The sequence below is a fragment of the Patiria miniata genome, unplaced genomic scaffold (assembly GCF_015706575.1).
Source record: "Patiria miniata isolate m_02_andy unplaced genomic scaffold, ASM1570657v1 HiC_scaffold_3, whole genome shotgun sequence".
NCBI classification, from domain to species: Eukaryota; Metazoa; Echinodermata; class Asteroidea; order Valvatida; family Asterinidae; genus Patiria; species Patiria miniata.
In genome coordinates, this window is record NW_024037069.1 from 17,125,153 (window position 1) to 17,142,442 (window position 17,290).

Here is a 17,290-nt window from a genome sequence, read left to right on the forward strand (position 1 = left end):
GCAGGCTGAATGGCACGCCGTGCTCCATTTGTGCAAAATAATGGCAAGAAAAAAAAACAAAGTGTGACGTTACATGTATATGAGGGATGTTACTCTACGTGAAGGAGTAAGGAGTTAGTGCACTAGTAAGGATTGCAACTAAAAATTGATTTATTTGTTTTCCCAAATAGGTCTTTGGTCCAGAGCATCCACAGACCATGCATGTTGTACGGTTACTTAAAGAACCGGCAATGAAACGGATCGAGCAAGGCGGGACAGAGAAGCAAGCAAGACTTAAAGAGCACCAGACTACCAACCCCTTTCCACAATGCGACATCTTGGTATAGTACTGTACTATATTGGTATAGATATCACACGCAGTGGGTTACCCCCATTTATTGGTACCAACCTGTTGTTTGCTTCAGAGGGTGAAAGACTTTTGTTAAAACTGTTTAACTCGCCTCCTCTCAATAGATTATTGGCCATTTTCTGTTGTATATTTGTACAGAACGTACAAGATTTGGTCAGAAATTACAATTTCGATTTTGACAGTATTATTTTGTGACACATTTACCAAAGTTATAGATTTTTCTTTTTGGAAGGTCCGTCCACAATCTTTATCTCTGGCGAAACAGGTGATCTAAATACTGTAACGCCGACCGGATCCTGGGTTGTCACATGCCAGACGAAGGAAACCACAGACACTATTCTTCAGGGTTTCGGGGCTCTAGCCCATTTATTCTTGCCACTTTCTTTACACGAGGCTCTCTCTTTATACAACTCACAACAATGGCTCTAGGCCATTTATTCTTGCCACTTTCTTTACACGAGGCTCTCTCTTTATGCGACTCACAACAAAAGGAACGTTATACAAAATGTCCCACTACGAGTCGGCGCAGTCTGGCAACGGGTCTCCCTGGCCCAGCAACAGGGGTCCCAACGCTACGGTTGCACCATGGGTCTGTGCTGGTGCCCTCTGCAGGTGGCCCGGCACCGCTGTTACACAGCCCCCTCCGAGGACCCTTGTTCGTCCCCGAACAAGGCGGCGCCTCCGCTGGGGTATCCGCTGGAGTCTCCTGGTCTCCTCTGTGGTCTCCTCTGTGGTCTCCTCCGGGGCCACCTCTGGGTTCTCCTCTGGGTTCTCCGCTGGGATCACCTCTAGGATCACCTCTGGGTTCTCCTTGGGGCCACCCTGGGGTCTCCTCTCCATTGACTCCTGTGCGGAGCAACTCTGTATCGGCTCCGCTCCATTGAGTCCCGTGCAGAGCAACTGCGCCGACTCCGCTCTATTACTCCCATGTGGAGCAACTCCACGGCTCCACTCCATTGCCTCCTGTGCGGAGCAACTGGCCGGCTCCGCTCCATGGACTCCTGTGCGGAGCAACCTCGCCGGCTCTGCTCCATTGACTCCCGTGTGGAGCAACTGCGCCGGCTTCGCTCCATTACTCCCATGTGGAGCAACTCCACGGCTCCACTCCATTGCCTCCTGTGCGGAGCAACTGCGCCGGCTCCGCTCCATTGACTCCCGTGCGGAGTAACTCTACCAGCTCCGCTCCATTAAATCCCATGCGGAGCAACTCTACTGGGGAACACGCATCCGGCGTTTGTACATGCGTGGAACGGAGCCGTTTCCGAAGGGAGACGTGCATCCGTCGTATGAATGCATGTGTCATGGGGCTGCTCCGGAGGGAAACGTGCACCCGGTGTATTGGTGTTTGTGAAACTGAGCTGTTCCGGAGCAAAACATGCGTCCGTTGTATGAATGTGTGTGTTATGGGGCAGTTCTGGAGGGAAACGTGCACCCCGTGTATTGTTGTTTGTGAAACAGAGCTGTTCCGGAGAAAAACATGCGTCCGTTGTATGAATGTGCGTGTTACGGGGCTGTTCCCATCGTGGGCCCTGGCACGTGTGTTGATGCGGGGCGTCTCCGGACGATCAAGCCCGGCCACCCCTACTGCATCAACAGGCGCAACTCGGCAGTGTTCCAAATGGAACGCAGCATCCCGAGCATCGCGATTCCCTATGGGATTTAGCATGTAGGCCTAGCTGGCTCCCTGAAACCCTAAAAATGTAACGTTGACCGGATCCTGGGTTTTCACACGCCAGACGAAGGAAACCACAGACACTATTCTTCTGAGTTTCGGGGCTCATCAATGGCCATTATTCTTGCCACTTTCTTTACACAAGGCTCTCTCTTTATACAACTCACAACAAAAGGATTTAAAGGAACGTTATACAAAATGTCACACTACCGAGTCGGCGCAGTCCGGCAACGTACAGGTCTCCCTGGCCCAGCAGCAGGGGTCCCAACGCTACGGTTGCACCGTGGGTCCGTGGTGGCGCCCTCTGCCGGCGGCCTGGCACCGGCGTTAAATATTGTGACACATTTACAAAAGTTATAGATTTTTCTTTTTGGAAGATCCGTCCACAATCTTTATCTCTGGGGAAATAGGTGATCTAAATACATGTACATATAATTGGGCCAGTATTTCAAGCTACTTTAAAAAGCCCTTTTCACACTAGACAAATATTGGGGTTGGCGCAGGTTGAAAACATGCATCGTTTCACACTTGAAGAATTTCACCCCTGTGTCAACCCTGCGTCAACCCCAAGCTACTTTAAAAAGCCCTTTTCACACTAGACAAATATTGGGGTTGGCGCAGGGTTGAAAACGTGCATCGTTTCACACTTGAAGAATTTCACCCCTGCATCAACCCCGAGATTGATTTCAAAATAACCGAGCATGATAAGCTTGATTTGCATGAAACAAGTGTGAAACAAGGGGTTGAAAAATCTAAAACTCAACCCGGGGCGGCACTGGTTCGCCCAGGGTTGAGTTCAACCCGGGTTGAGAGTGTGAAAAGGGCTCAAGTTGAGTCATTTTCCTAATTGCGTAGCAGTTGTGAGTAAACGCTTAATCATGTTACGATTGTTTTTCAATTCAAAAGCTGATGTTCACCCATGATTTATCCCTGATATTGAGATATTAACCCATCAAATATCACACGCTGTTTGGCCGTGTTTGTTTTCCAAAGCTAAGAACATGTAAATACTGTAACTATGTCCAAAAAAAAAAGTCTCCGGTTTCTGGTATGCGTTGCCGTAGCCATGCGCGTCGGCAAAATGAAAAAGTTTTTTTTTTCAATGAAAGATGATGTCTCAAAACCGCCAAACTCACTGGTTTGACTGGAATCCTGCTGCTGCGCAGTGTTTTTAGATTGGGTTATGGTCGAGAATAAGCTTTATGTGGCCTCTCTGGACTCCCATATATTTGCACTAAGTTTAGTCGGGCACCATTTGCAGTCATCAGCCGACATTTGAAGCAAAAAAATCAGGTAAAAAAAAAAAAAAGCCGCGTCGCCACACCACTTTTTGGGCAAGCTCCATACCAGAAACCGGAGACTTTTTTTGGGCCTATTATAGACTTTCTTCACTGTAGCCCGATGTAAGTTTAATTCTATTTTACCTGGTGGCATATGATCACCTTGAACCATTAACTAATTTGTTTGTCTCATTTTCTTTTAACTGAAATGTGCCTTACGAGTTTGTCACAATTATTATTAAATTCAATATCAAACTGAAATCTTGTGTATTTTTAGGCGAGACATTCATAATATATATTTTGTTCAGTTGTGTTTTACAATTACCGATGTTCAGTTTTTATAGAGTGTATTTAAGTGAATTTTTATCTGTATATGAGAGTCCTAATGCTATACATATAAAGTTGTACAGTGTTTTTCTATAAAAAAATTTTGAGAAAAGAAACCTCATAGTTTTGATACTCCACCATGCAAAGCCTGAAATATTATCTTTGGAATATTTTTAATACAAAAGCGTTCTCAGGATACAGCTTGACATTATAAAAAATAACGAATGTTTGTGAGTGCAATGGTAAGAATAATTTCATTAGGTGAAATATTGAATGTTCCATTCATTATCTTATGTAACACCTGAATAAATCCTTGTCATCTGATTGGTCAGGGCCACGAATAGTGTGACCGTGCAATGGAAGTTCTATTTACCCTGGGACAGTGGAATGGAACTTCTATTTTATTGCGGTGTGGTTGCGCTGTGCATTGGGACGAGTATAATTAATTCAAACTTATACATGACAATGTACATATGGGATTTGTGCAGATATCGATGTGAAGGTAAGCCTAATACATTATAGTACAATATTCTAAAACCAACCCCAACCTACCCTGTCTTGGATGCGTGGATGGGCGAATGCGCGGATGCGGGGTGGGCATGAAGTAAATTTTCATCAATAGAGGGCGCGTTATTGGATGCCTGGATGCGCGGATGCGGAGTGGGCATGAAGTAAGTTTCAATCAATAGAGGGCGCTATAGAAAAGCGCGGGTGGCATGCATACTGTGGTGGCATGAAGTTAATTTTCATCAATAGAGGGCGCTTTTTGATGCGCGGATATATGCGGCCGGCCGGCCGGATGGGCATGAAGTAAATTTTAATCAATAGAGGGCGCTATAGAAAACTGACTGCGAATCCACGCAGCCGCTATGGAATGGAGTGGCCCTGTATTACACTAGTTGTACCTAAGAATCTTTCCAGACAAGATAGTATCACATATCACCTTCCGGAAGCACATTTTCAGACGAAGCTAGCCCTTAATTGCAGTTGCAGGGATTTCCCCGACTTGACCATGTTCACCCGACGTACGTGCGACGGGGTCACGTCATTAAATTTACGGAATTAATGAGGGCGCTCTTTCAGAATAATGGACTTCCCTCCTTGCTGGAACAGTGGCACCTTGATCAGTTTCAAGGTTGCTCAGTCTAGAAGCTGCAGAGTGTTAACCACAAAGAAGAACAACCAATAGGGCCTAATAAAACTGAATACAATGAATGAATGAACGAACTAGCCGCGATTTGGGCACAATTTCGGGCTGCGGCTCTAGCCCCGAACTCGCACAGAAGCATAAAATCTAAAATACATGTAGCACAGGGAGATAACGAATACCGGGAAAATAAAACATAAAAGACAAATTTCTTTCAAATAACTTATGAAAATATTGTGTAAAAAACATCAGCATCTCCCCCCCCCCATATTTTGTAAAGACTGCCCTTTTCTATACAAATGCCACGTGAGGCTTAACCCCTCAATAATTCTTGGAGTTCTTTTTATAAGAAGTGCCCTTTTTTCTGAACAATGTCCTTAAAAAAAAAAATGCTGCCTTTTTTGTGCCATCGGCCTTTTGAAATTTCACACATTGTGTCTCCCTGAAATTCCCTGAAAAGCATCATACTCCGTTAGTGTGTACAAAAAGTACATCGTCGGTTTTGAACAGTGCTCCCATCGACAGTTGGTACCAGCCCCCCCCCCCCCCCCCCCCCCCACCCCCACCCTCCGGAGGCCATGTGTTCGGAGAAAAAAAGCATCCACATTTCACCTTGGATGTGCAAGTGCAGGCTTTTCAAGAAATGTTTACCCCCCCGCCCCCAATAAATATGACGTGCTTCGCCACTGGGATGAGTTGCCCTGCTGAGAACGTAATTGTCTGATTGTTTTGCTAATTTTATGCATGTATGATGTTTGACATACCTCAAGTACTTTTATTTGTTGCTTTCTATAGGGAAACAAAATGTCATTTTCATTAATGGCTGGCCATAACTAGTGGGCTCCAAAATTATAGTATGCCCAGTGGTACGATGGGTACATACACTTTCTGTTAAATTGCCTAAACTCCACCCAAAATATTAGGGACTTGAACGATGCCATATTTTGCTTTGAGGTGGCTGGCCATAATTAGTGGACCAATTTAGCCTTATTCACAATGATGTGTGTCCAGTGGTATAATCTTGCAATATGCAATAAAAATGTCAACTTTCCCCAGCATGACTTTGTATGAAAAAAAAAACCTACACGGGCCCCATGCCCGAAGGAGGCCTATATATATATTTATAAGCCATGGTTGGAAATTAAATGATGGTCCGAAGTTACTTTTATTTGATGTAGATATTTTCTTAACAATTTTTATTCGAATGTCAGTTGATGTCTTTTATGTTTTGAATACTGTAATTTGTTCCATTCATTCCCAAAATGATCCGCAAATTAACGAAGATATCGTGAAGCTTCCTGTGCTGCATGTGTTTTAGACTGTATGTTGTGGTGTGGGATTGGGGCTGAGTTCGAAGCTGAGTCGAGGCCCGAAGTCAGGCCCATATCCGCGGCTAGGTTCAACCTGGTAAAAAGAATGAAAGAGGGCGCTTTTTATGTCTAGCACCAATACTTCTTAAACTATAGAGAAATATCCCGGTCGTTTGGGATCCGACTAATACCTCGCATTAATTCATTTGTGATTGGCATAGCAACGTTTAATATGACTGAGCTGAGTGCTGCAGATGTTGCATCATACATGTCATAAATAAGTCATTAATCCGGATCTTGCAATCCACACAAGCACTACATAGTTAGTACATTATTGCTGTTTTTTTTTCTCTTGTCGTGACGACCACGACATGTGCGCAATTCTTACGTTTTATTTCCTACTTTTGTCTAGCTAGTAGCATGTCTAGTGTCTTTGTGGTTTTTTTTTAGTGACACGTGGGGACAGCGCCACCAACGTTGGTTTTGGAAGGGGGCCCCATTTACATGAGTATAGTAATAGGCAATTGCCTATTTTAAAATTAGCATTAGCTTTAGAATAGAACGAAGCCCTCTTTAGTTCCGATCAAATTATGTGTTTATAAAATTACCCCCCCCTTCCCCCTCCCCCTTCCCCCCTCCCCCCCTCCCCCCTCCCCCCCCCCCCCCCCCCCCCCCCCCTGCGCTGGCCAGGGTTTGATGTCGGGGGGGGGGGGGTTTCATGGAAAAAATGTTGCAATATGTCCTGACGCCACTTCCGCGATTGTGTACAAAAGTTTTCCAAATATTTCCTAACAAAATTTGAAATATTTTTCAGGAGGCCTACCAAATTCATGTCTTAATTATCATCATTTTTGCAATGAATGACCTTTATTGAGACGATATATGAAGAAAAAAGTGGCGTCAGGTTGCAACTTTTTTCCGTTTTCATGCCCCAGGGTTGGGATTTTGGTCACTCAAATAAAAAAAATTGTTATTTGCGTATTGGTACTTGGGGTCTATGCCAGTATGCGGCCCATGGGAAGAAAACCATACGTACGCCACTGACGCTAGTGTTCCCCTGTAATATCAACCATCAGACTCTTTTTTCAGAGAGATGAATGACAATCCCCATGTCTTGGGCGGGGCATCCTGGAGGGAATGGGGGGGGGGTTGGAAATAGGGGCTTTAGAGTCGCGGAAGTTTTTGTTTCATTCCAAAATGACTTTCACAACCTAGAACAGACTAACCTATAGCTTGAAATAGCTGGAGTTACCTTAGCCTTATATTTTTATCATTGGGTTGTTATTAGCTGGAGTTACCTCAGCCCCATATTTTATCGTTGGAACGTACCCAATGATAAGATATAGCTGAGGTAACTCCAGCTAGGTTGTCATATGATAAAAATATAGGGCTGAGGTAACTCCAGCTAAGCTTGAAACATTCAGCTCACTAGATTCTTGAAATGGAATAAGGGCCAATATATCCTCGACCCTCCATAATCTGCACAGGTAATGCATTTGTCATGTTAGCAGAGCCATGAAATTGCGCCAAGATGATACGTGATTAACTTGTAAAGTCTTGTGGCGAATTCAGTCTTGTGTCACCAGCTTAGATTTGGCCTTTCTTTCCAGTTAGTCCACCATGGGATGCGGCTCGTCTAACGCGGCCGTCAGCTACCAGTCTGACATCAACACGATGTGGGACCAGGTCAGCCGGACCATCGACATCCAGCGCAACAAGGACAAGAGCCTGGTCATCCGACGGTCTGGATGGAAGACAGTCAGGATCTTTGTATCCTCGACGTTCCGGGACTTTCACGCCGAGCGAGAAATATTAGTCAAAGAGGTAGGACCTGTTGTGGAAGGGGTGTACGTATTAGAAGTTAAAAATATAAACCAGTTTCTTGTCCCTTCCCGCTTCCTTTTTCCCGCCCACTTTTTTTTTGTAATTCATACATTTGCAATATATTTTGTGCATTTTGTGAATATCTTGTCTTTTTATTTGTTTCCAACAAAATTGTAGCTATGTAGAAATCGTAACAGCTCCTTTTGACACATGTTTGTATCGGCAAAAGAGTCGAATAGATGAAAGAATCAATCTGCCAGTTTGGAAATAAAAGGGGGGCCAACTTCATTTTTTCAAAAAGCCTAGACAAGAAACTTTTTTGGTTACACTGCCGAATACGCACCGACTTGTTGGAAAGCTTGTACTTCCTAAACTGTAAGGTTTTTTTTTTACAGAAAGACCAATTGAAGTTGCTGTAGCAGAAAATTCTCAATTTTTTCCGACCTCCAAACCCTCCTGTCTTGAAATGTTGGGCCTCAATATTTCACAAGTATTATCTTGATGTGGATAGGCACCTCTAGGGTAGATTGAAATTCCTAAAATGTCAAACACACATGTGAAATTTACCAGAATTTTGTTCATCAGGATCACAAGACTCTCACACTCGGCCGTCTCTCGGCGTTTGCCTTCGACTGAGGGAGCTTTAATTCTCTTGACCAACCACAGCGTGGCTTTCATTTCATCGCGGGAGGCACAGAGACACTCTCGGAATGAAAGCTGCGCTGTAGTTGGTCAAGAGAATTAAAGCTCCCTCAGTCGTCGGCAAATGATGAGAGAGACAGCTGAGTGTCTTTCTATAAGGTTTGTAAAAACCTTACAGTTCTGGAAGTAGAAGGCTTGAGTTCAAACAGGCTTGAGTTCGGACCATCCCAACAAAAGTCAGGGTGTATACTAGTCCGAAAATTTGGGACTCTCAATACTGTGTATGAGAGTCCCAAAACTTAAGGTATCCATATCGTGCAAAACTTTGTGCTGCATAATAAAACCAGTGTGAATCAAATGTGCAAGCTTCTTACTCACTACAGTTTCTTCAATAATCCCCGAAACTTCTGCCTAGCAAAGTTGCTGTTGTGAGCATTGCATCACCAAAATTTCAGCTTTTAATTCTAATTTTGCAGAGAGTTATCGAAATCCATACATGAGACATCACATTGATGTGTACTGCAATGCATTGTGAAAAAAGACTCCTCAGCTATAACATTTTCATCGTGTAGATAAAACAGTGCCCTCTTGTTGATCTGAGTGAATGCAAAATGTTTCATTTTTTAGCAGAGGGCGCTATGTTCATTTGGCCATTGATTAAAACACAAGTAAGCTGCAAGGCTCTTCCTACACCTACCCAGAAAACATTGGGAATCACACACCCATTTTCAGAGCATGGAGATTGATGTGGGTGGTTTTTGAACTGCCAAATCCTTGCCTTAAAATTGGATTTAAGGTCTGAAATTTTGCAGGTGACATGCTTGCAACTACAGCATTTTGATGTATGTGTTGTGTGGGCATTAATTAGCCAAATGGTGAGTAAAAAAACGTCAGTAGTAATTTTGCACGTTTTTATGCACTCACGGTCCCAGTCTGGGTGTATACGTACCATGATCTAAACAACCCTCGTATAAAACCAAATTCCTGTGTGAAACCTTGGACTTGACTTGTCATACATTGTGACATCCATCCCTCTGCAGGTGTTTCCCGATCTGCGTGTATGGTGTGAGAAAAGGAGACTCCATCTTGTCGACTGTGACCTCAGATGGGTGAGTTCATTGTTCAAGTTAATAAGTAAAGCCATCCGTGTCTGAATTACATAGCTGCGGCTTGGAATGATACACGAGTCTATGTGAAGTGGCTGCAGCGTCTACCATAGACTTGTGTGTAATTTCAAGCCGTATCCAATTTACTCTGGCCAGCCTAACTCTGTTGTAATCAAGTTGTAATACATTGATATCTCAATAAGTCAAACTCTGATAACTCAAACAACTGTAAGTCAAACAAAGTATCCATTCCCTTCAGTAGTATAACATTGGTATACAACCCTGCGTAATAACTCAAAACTCTGCTTAAGTCAAATTTTGAGCCTGATCCTTGAGGTTTGACTTATTGAGATTTCACAGTACTTAAGTAAATTTGTTTTCATAATAAATGTGGATTGAGCATACATTTTTTTGTTACTCGTAGACTCAAAGATGAAAAAAAAAGTTTTTTTTTGTAAAATGTAGCTATTTTGCTAGCAATACAAAAGTTGTTCACTTTTGACTGAGACAGCGACCCAAAAAAATCTTGTTTATTTATTGAATTATGAGTTTTGTTTATTTATTGAATTATGAGTTTACATTTTTGAATGAATGGCTGCCAGGCAATAATTCCGTGCTTGCAGGCTAGGCCGGTTCCGGCCTGACTATCAGTATCAATAATGTAGGGACCGGTAGCCAGTCTGCCCCCAAAGCGGATCTGTTTGTGACCAAAACAAAACCCCTTTATTCAGAGGGATGCAGGCGTCCAAAAAAGGAAGAAAGGAGGAATAAAATAAACAAGGTGAACCAATTTTTGGGGGGAATGCAACCTGAAGCTACACTGTACATGTAGTACAAGTAGTGAACACCCACCATCCTTTTTATTTGACCTCTTTCCGTCGCTATTAATCCAGGGAGTTCCAAAGGACACCACAACAGAAGAGACGCTGCGAACATGTCTGGGAGAGATTGACAGGTGTTACCAAGACAACGTTATGCCGTTCTTCCTCAATTTGACAAGGTAAAAATAGTCAAACCCTCCCCCCCAAAAAAAGGGTGAAGGGTAGTAGAATACCAGGCCTAATTTCATGGAGATGCGAGAATAACATTCATCAGGGTTCCAGTCACAAGTTTTGGCTGGTAACTAATAGGTTCTGCTCAACACATAATTTTCAGTGCTTAGCAGATTCCTCTCCTAACCAGCTTTGCAAACTTGAAAATGTTCTATGCTAAGCAAGCACTGGCAAAAAAATCGGTGACAAACACTGTTGTGAATCACTTTAAATCACTTTAAATGTGTGATATCTATACGTGTGCAAGCGTGGTACCGATACCACAGTTTTCTCTTATAATGGCTTTTGTTGTGTTAGACACGGATATGTCTGCAAGAAATCAAATGTTATTTTCCTTGGACCAGAATTGTTTTTTGTGATAGCACTCGATTAAGACCTAAATACCAACACAGATGAACTTCCACAAGATATTTTGTTCTCCTTGCTTCAGAAGTAAAGGGTTGAGTCTTTTCAACTGCAATTGTCAAAGTTGTTGAGACGGTTTATTATCCATGGACGACAGGTTATTGTTGGTTTATGCACCCTTTCTCTTTGCTGAACTCAATTAAGTTAATTGTACTTTTTCTCCAGTTGTAAATGTTCACTTATCTTGGTCCAAGATTGGAGTTTGATTCATTTCACTGAAGCAAATCCAGTCTAGGGACTTCGGCAGCGCTACCTACTAAAAGTTCCCCACAGACTGGATTTGAAACATCTTGTTGATATCGACCTCTGCCATCACTGCAGCTTTTCCGCGCTTGTCAGGGACCGGCCATATTTGCGGAATAAAATCCAATTCCAGTCGTGGACTAATTGTTTCGAAGTGTAATTGTTTTTCTGAGTGAAAATCTTTCTCTTATTCTTGATGTGACCACCAAGCTCCCACCGACTGCTGAAAGAGCAAGAAAAATTACTAAACAAAAAATTCCCTGCTGAAATCCAACTCTCTGCGATTCAATATAAGCCTCGACTATTTTCCTAAAAAAAAAATTCGGACAGTCGTCAACAATTTCATTAAATTTGTTTTATTGATTGAAATTAATGAACCTACTCTACATTGAAATGGAAAAAAAAAAATTAAGGAAAAAGTGATCAATATTTAATAGCTTTTTAGATTCAAAGACTTTGAATGATGGAATTTTTCACCGCAGAATTTTAAAAGGTCAGAAATTAGGCTTCCTAGTCAGTTGTTATACTTGTCATAACCATCAAACTTAGCGAATCATTTATTGACAACAACAAATGGAGAAAATATTTCCATCATTCTCATTTTGGAGCTACATGAACTTGGCTTTACTCTACATAAAATATTGTTGTCTGCTCCACTGCAGAAAACATGTAAAAAGTTGAGGCTCTGTGGGATATTGGTGTTTATTTTCTCGACATTCTTTTTTTGTTTCCTCTTTGTCTTTCAGCCCTACTCTTTTCCCAGCTTCATGTTTTTCAGGAACCAGTGAAGGGTATGAAGTTACAATGTACAGAGCAAAGTTGTTTCGCTTTAAATTTTGCTATTCAAAATAAAGAAATTGGGCAGATTCATTTACATGGTGGGTAACTGCTCCAGAGATCTGGGCCCCACGTCCGCATTCAGTCCGTTTTTGTTTTTGTTTTGTTTTTTTCTCACCTAAATTCATTCATTTCTTTCGTGTCGAATTGCTTCACGGAGGAACTACATGTGTAAAAAAGCTTTTAAAAAAATGTCACAGCGATTATTGCAACATTGTTGTTCATGACGTCCCTCCAACATAGTGCGTTTGCCCAATCGAGATGCATGCTTTCAATGATGCCTTGAAGATCTTATTGAAGTAACAGTGATTAAAACAGAATAGTTAATTGCAAAAATGGCTTTTTCTGAATATGCATGGAATTTGTTTTATTAACAATACATTTATGTTTAAAAGTTGATGGAAGAGCATGGAAGTCTATAAAACTAACAGTATGCAGATTATCTGAATCCAATTTGCCATTCGAATCCTAATCAAATTGAGCACTTTTGCATGAAAAAAACTTATATTGTTATACCTTGGTGGTTTACCTTTTGAGTTCTTTCTTCAGATGTTGACCAAGCTTCTGTTTTTTTAGTAGAGCAGAGCATTCAACTGCACTCCATTTTAATTTTAAAAAAAAGAACAAATTGGCAGATAGATACATACATGCAGAGCACAAAAGAGAAGTGAAATTAAAAAATGGGGTATTAAACATTCATCCGCCATTGACCATATTTGCCCAAACAAATTATTTTCCGTTGCAGGTACCAACTCAAATTTAATCTCACTGTCTGCATGCACATGTGTTTGCAACAAAATACATGGGTACATTTTTATTCAGGCGCAGGCTTTCAAGTATTCCTACTTTTCCTGTTTTTTTCCTGTTTTTTTTTCACTTGCTCCCACTTTTTCCTACTTTTTTTTTGAAATTCCTACTTTTTCCTACTTTTTGTGCCACAACTCCGACAAAAAAGAAATCTCATTGAATATTTTTCATAACAGTGTTACACACTGTCATATATGTAAATCACACAGTGAAGGGCTCATGCGTAAAAGCTTAGTTAAAGGGAATATACAACATTTGCAATAATCAGAAAAAAAAACTACCTAGTTTTTACGAAATACCTTGCTAGGATGTTGGTAAATGACGGTCTAAAGCATCCTGTAAAATTATGGCACCTGGTGTGAAGTCATTTTCAAGAAAATGGTATTTTTGTAAAAATTTCCAACGGTGGCCGGCCGACCACCATTGGAAAAACCTAACTATTTTTCAACTACTGCTCCAAATTAACCATTTTTCTTTCAGTCCAAATTTTGTTTGCTATTGGTTACATATTCATGAACGGGTGCAGGCCGGCTAGACTGGTTCCGTTACCTTACAAGTTTCCGGCATCTGTAAATTGATCCATTTTATATTTAGTGGAGTCAGGGAACCAGACTACTTGAACATTTTTGTTTTTCTTGTTTTTTTCCAGCATTTTCGAACACAAACCTTCAAACATGTCAGTCTAACAATATTTGATCTATTATACTAACCCCTCAAATAGTTCATTTCTGAATATTACAGCAAAAGCCAATCATGTATATTCCCTTTAAGGATGGAGCACAAGTGTTGGGATTACCGGTATCTGTAGAACATGCCAAATGAGGTTTTTGATGCTGTGGTATCACCCATGTCCACAGCATCATAAGCTTCATTTGGCATGTGAGTATAAACAAAAACTACAATGTGCATGTACTCCTGACTAAAAAGCCCGAAAAAATCCTACTTTTATCCTGATTGTGTCCTCCAAAGTTCTACTTTCGTCCTGTTTTAATTTTTTATTTGGAATACTGCTGTACTTTTTCATCTTGAATTTCATGGCGCTGCTAAGCACAAAAATTTGCTTAGCAGAAAAAAAGCCAGGCTTATAAAACCAGTTTACCAACCAAAACTGTACGTGATTTTCATGCAATAGCAAACAACAGCTGAATACTAATCACAAGCAATATACATCACATCAAGTTTTTGCAGGTAACCTGCTTTTACATGTATAAGCCAGACTTTTTTGTGCTAAGCAGATTTTTGTGCTTAGCAGCACTGTGAAATTGGCTCCTGGTTGAATGAAAGTCTGCAGGTGGTACATCCTGTACACTACATTGTACCTTGTGCATACATTGCAAAATAACGTATTACAAGTATTTTTAAATGCTGCTTTTCAGCTTGTTTCATTACAGAGGTCATTCATTTGCCTGATATACATGCATTTGTTTTTGCCATACTCATTACAGTGAGTTTTGTGCTGTGACATGATCCATGGCATTTTGCATTTGAATTGAACATGGCAAATGTCAACACAGGCATTTCATAGTCTACAAGACATGAGATGCAGGAAAAATAATATATAAGTCATGTTGGGAATGACATTTTGTTCAACCCTCGTGCTACTTTTGGTGTTGGTTCTTGCCAGTCCATGTGTGAAGTCTGCAACTGTGTTGAACAAAACAGAAGGGACAATAATATTGAAATATCTTGAGAATAATGACCTTCATTTTTACCCTGGGTACATGAGTCATGTACTCTATGAGTCCATGCGTTGGTCATGAACTTACTTCGGAAATACTCGTAGGTCACATGAACAATCTCAACCAATGAAATGTCACAACCTTAATATCATGGTATGACAATGTTGAATGCTTTGCTATTCCAGCTGTACGGTAATATTTGAACTTGCTTAATGCATGTAAGTAATGTTTTTCTTCAAAATAGCACTAAAGCATGCTTCACAAATTCCTAACCAGCAAGAATGATAATGTAAAATGCATGTTGATGCAAGTGAAACCGAAGTGGCATTTTGAGTTAACCTCACAGTCTTGCCAAATTGTCGTGGTTTTCCCCTTCGTTGAAAAAAAACCTCGGTCAGGATTAGATTTTGGGCGGACTGGAAGTTTCATGGCTTTACTTCTCACAGAGCTGTCTGCTTTTGCCAGATCGCCATTTTCTAATTCTGGCTTTAGCAAAGAAATTTGTGATATCCTTGGAAGCAAAAATCGAACAAAACAATGGAGAAAAAAAATGTGTCAAAAACTCCCCGTTTAAATATCCCTCATGAGCTCTCTTGCTTTATCTCGAATTCAGGGACATTCACATTTTTTTAAGATGTGTAATCCTTCTCTCAAACATTATCATATACCTCATCAAATTTTTTTTGAGTTCTTGGAACCTATTCTTTGGTGACCTGGAATTGAAAAGATTTCTCCAAAAAGTAGAGTCAAGATGCCAATCTCAGCCTTGGAATCGGTTCTGTTTGCTTTCTGAGCGGGATACCCCAACCCTGCTGACAGCTTGGACCATTTTTTTGACATACCGTGACACGTCACAATTTGCTTCATGATCTGATGAAGGAAACTAAAAGTAAATACCTTCTGTGGTTTTGTTGGTTGTATAACCATTGTTTTCTCGTGTCATGTCTTGTGTGCAGTGAGCGTTGCGGCTGGATTCCTAATCAAAGCGAGGTCCCAGAATCCATTGCGGCAGACTACCGCTGGGTCCACGGATTGTCCGTCACCGAGATGGAGATCATGCATGGCGCATACAGAAAGGACAACTTCAATTGTAAGTCAGTTTGTGATGAGATTTGTGTTGATTGCCCCAGTTTACCAGTTTCAAATATGTGACCTGCCATAGCATAATGAGGAATAACTCCCACCTTTGACTTTTCATGTTACATACATCATGTTAAAGCACACATCATTGGCTTTTAGGCCATCATCCTGGGGGTTTGGTCAGTATCAAATCAGGGCCTACATGATTATAGTGCGCATGCGCAAGGTATACCGCCCCTAGAGTGGTAACAAGCATTTAGATGGACATTCCTCATTTTGCCTCAGTAGGTCACAAAATACCTTACTGGAGTAACAGTCTAAAAGCATCCTGTAAAATTGGGCTGACATTTTCAAGAAAAATTGTATTTACCCATTTTGTTTGCAATTGATTACACACCTGTGAAGGGGTACAAGCCTGCTAGACTGATTCTCTGACCTTACAATTCCCCAAAGTCTATAAATTGCTCCGTTTCATCTTAAGTGGGGTCAGGGAACCAGACTACAAGAACATGATTGGTTTTCTTGCTTTCTCCAGCATCTACAAGCCCAAAACTTGAAACAAGTCATTTTAACAATATTTGCTATAACATACTAATCCTCCAAATCCATTTCTTTCTGAAAATTGCAGCAAAAGCAAATGTTGCACGTTCCGTTTAAACTAGTTGGAGAGTTTTTTGGTTTTTTTTCATAATTCTTTCTTTTTATTTCTTCCCAATCCAGCCCTCTTTATGATCCGAGATTCAGGATTCTTGGAGAGCGTTCCTGAGAAGCATCACAAGGACTTTGTGGACGTCAACCCCATCGCTCCAGCCAAGTTGAAGATGTTGAAACAGATGTTGAAAGACCGCTTTGGGGTAAGGAAACGCTTTTGGTGCTTTGCAGCGATAGTCATCAGCAATGTGAACTCCTTGCGCAAGAATGCCGACTGGCGAAATCAGAAAGCGATATTTACCCTAACTCCCTAGGTCTTTTTTGCTAGGATGTAGCCTCAATCCTGCAAAATCCTCCAATTGGCCTCATGGAAAAATATCATATAGCCTCAATCCTGCAAATTCCTCCATTATCTCTTGAATATGGTCTGTGGAACGTGACCACTGCCTGAATCCTGCAAAATCCTGCGGCAGTGACTGTCAATATGTTGAGGCTTGGCCAGTGACATCCTGGAGCAGTATGGAGGATTTCAAGCATAATCCAGGCCTATATTTATGCATCACAGAGCAAAAACAACACAAGGTCCAGCCAAAGACCTTGACAAAGTGCATCCTACGAAATCAGTAACGCATTTTTGCAATAAACCTCAATCCTCCAAATACCCACCACTTTGGCAAAGAGGATTTGGAAGGATTCAGGGTGGTTAGGGTTAAAAGAGTACATGCATTGTCATTGCCACCATGTGCCTGTGCTCACAAGAAGATGCTCATAACTTGTGCACATTCACAGGGAAATTCGGTGTCAAATTATAACTTCACATCATTCATGCAAAATAGTCCACACAGTAGTCAAATAAAGTTCTGCATAGAATCCATAATA

General features: G+C 41.4%; 1 protein-coding gene across 4 annotated transcripts in view; it reads left to right on the plus strand.

The window, feature by feature from the left end:
- Positions 1-6,267: 6,267 nt before the first annotated feature.
- Positions 6,268-17,290, plus strand: part of LOC119737492 (telomerase protein component 1-like) — a 31,351-nt gene continuing 20,328 nt past the window's right edge. The window contains exons 1-7 of one of the 4 annotated variants that reach the window (XM_038211894.1): positions 6,268-6,407; positions 7,677-7,909; positions 9,592-9,660; positions 10,551-10,657; positions 12,104-12,148; positions 15,637-15,770; positions 16,481-16,614. In XM_038211894.1, the coding sequence (XP_038067822.1) occupies positions 7,706-7,909; positions 9,592-9,660; positions 10,551-10,657; positions 12,104-12,148; positions 15,637-15,770; positions 16,481-16,614 (693 nt within the window). In that variant the 5' untranslated portion in view covers positions 6,268-6,407; positions 7,677-7,705. The remainder of the gene's footprint in view (positions 6,408-7,676; positions 7,910-9,591; positions 9,661-10,550; positions 10,658-12,103; positions 12,149-15,636; positions 15,771-16,480; positions 16,615-17,290) is intronic. The other 3 variants (XM_038211892.1, XM_038211893.1, XM_038211895.1) reach the window with 3 other exon arrangements.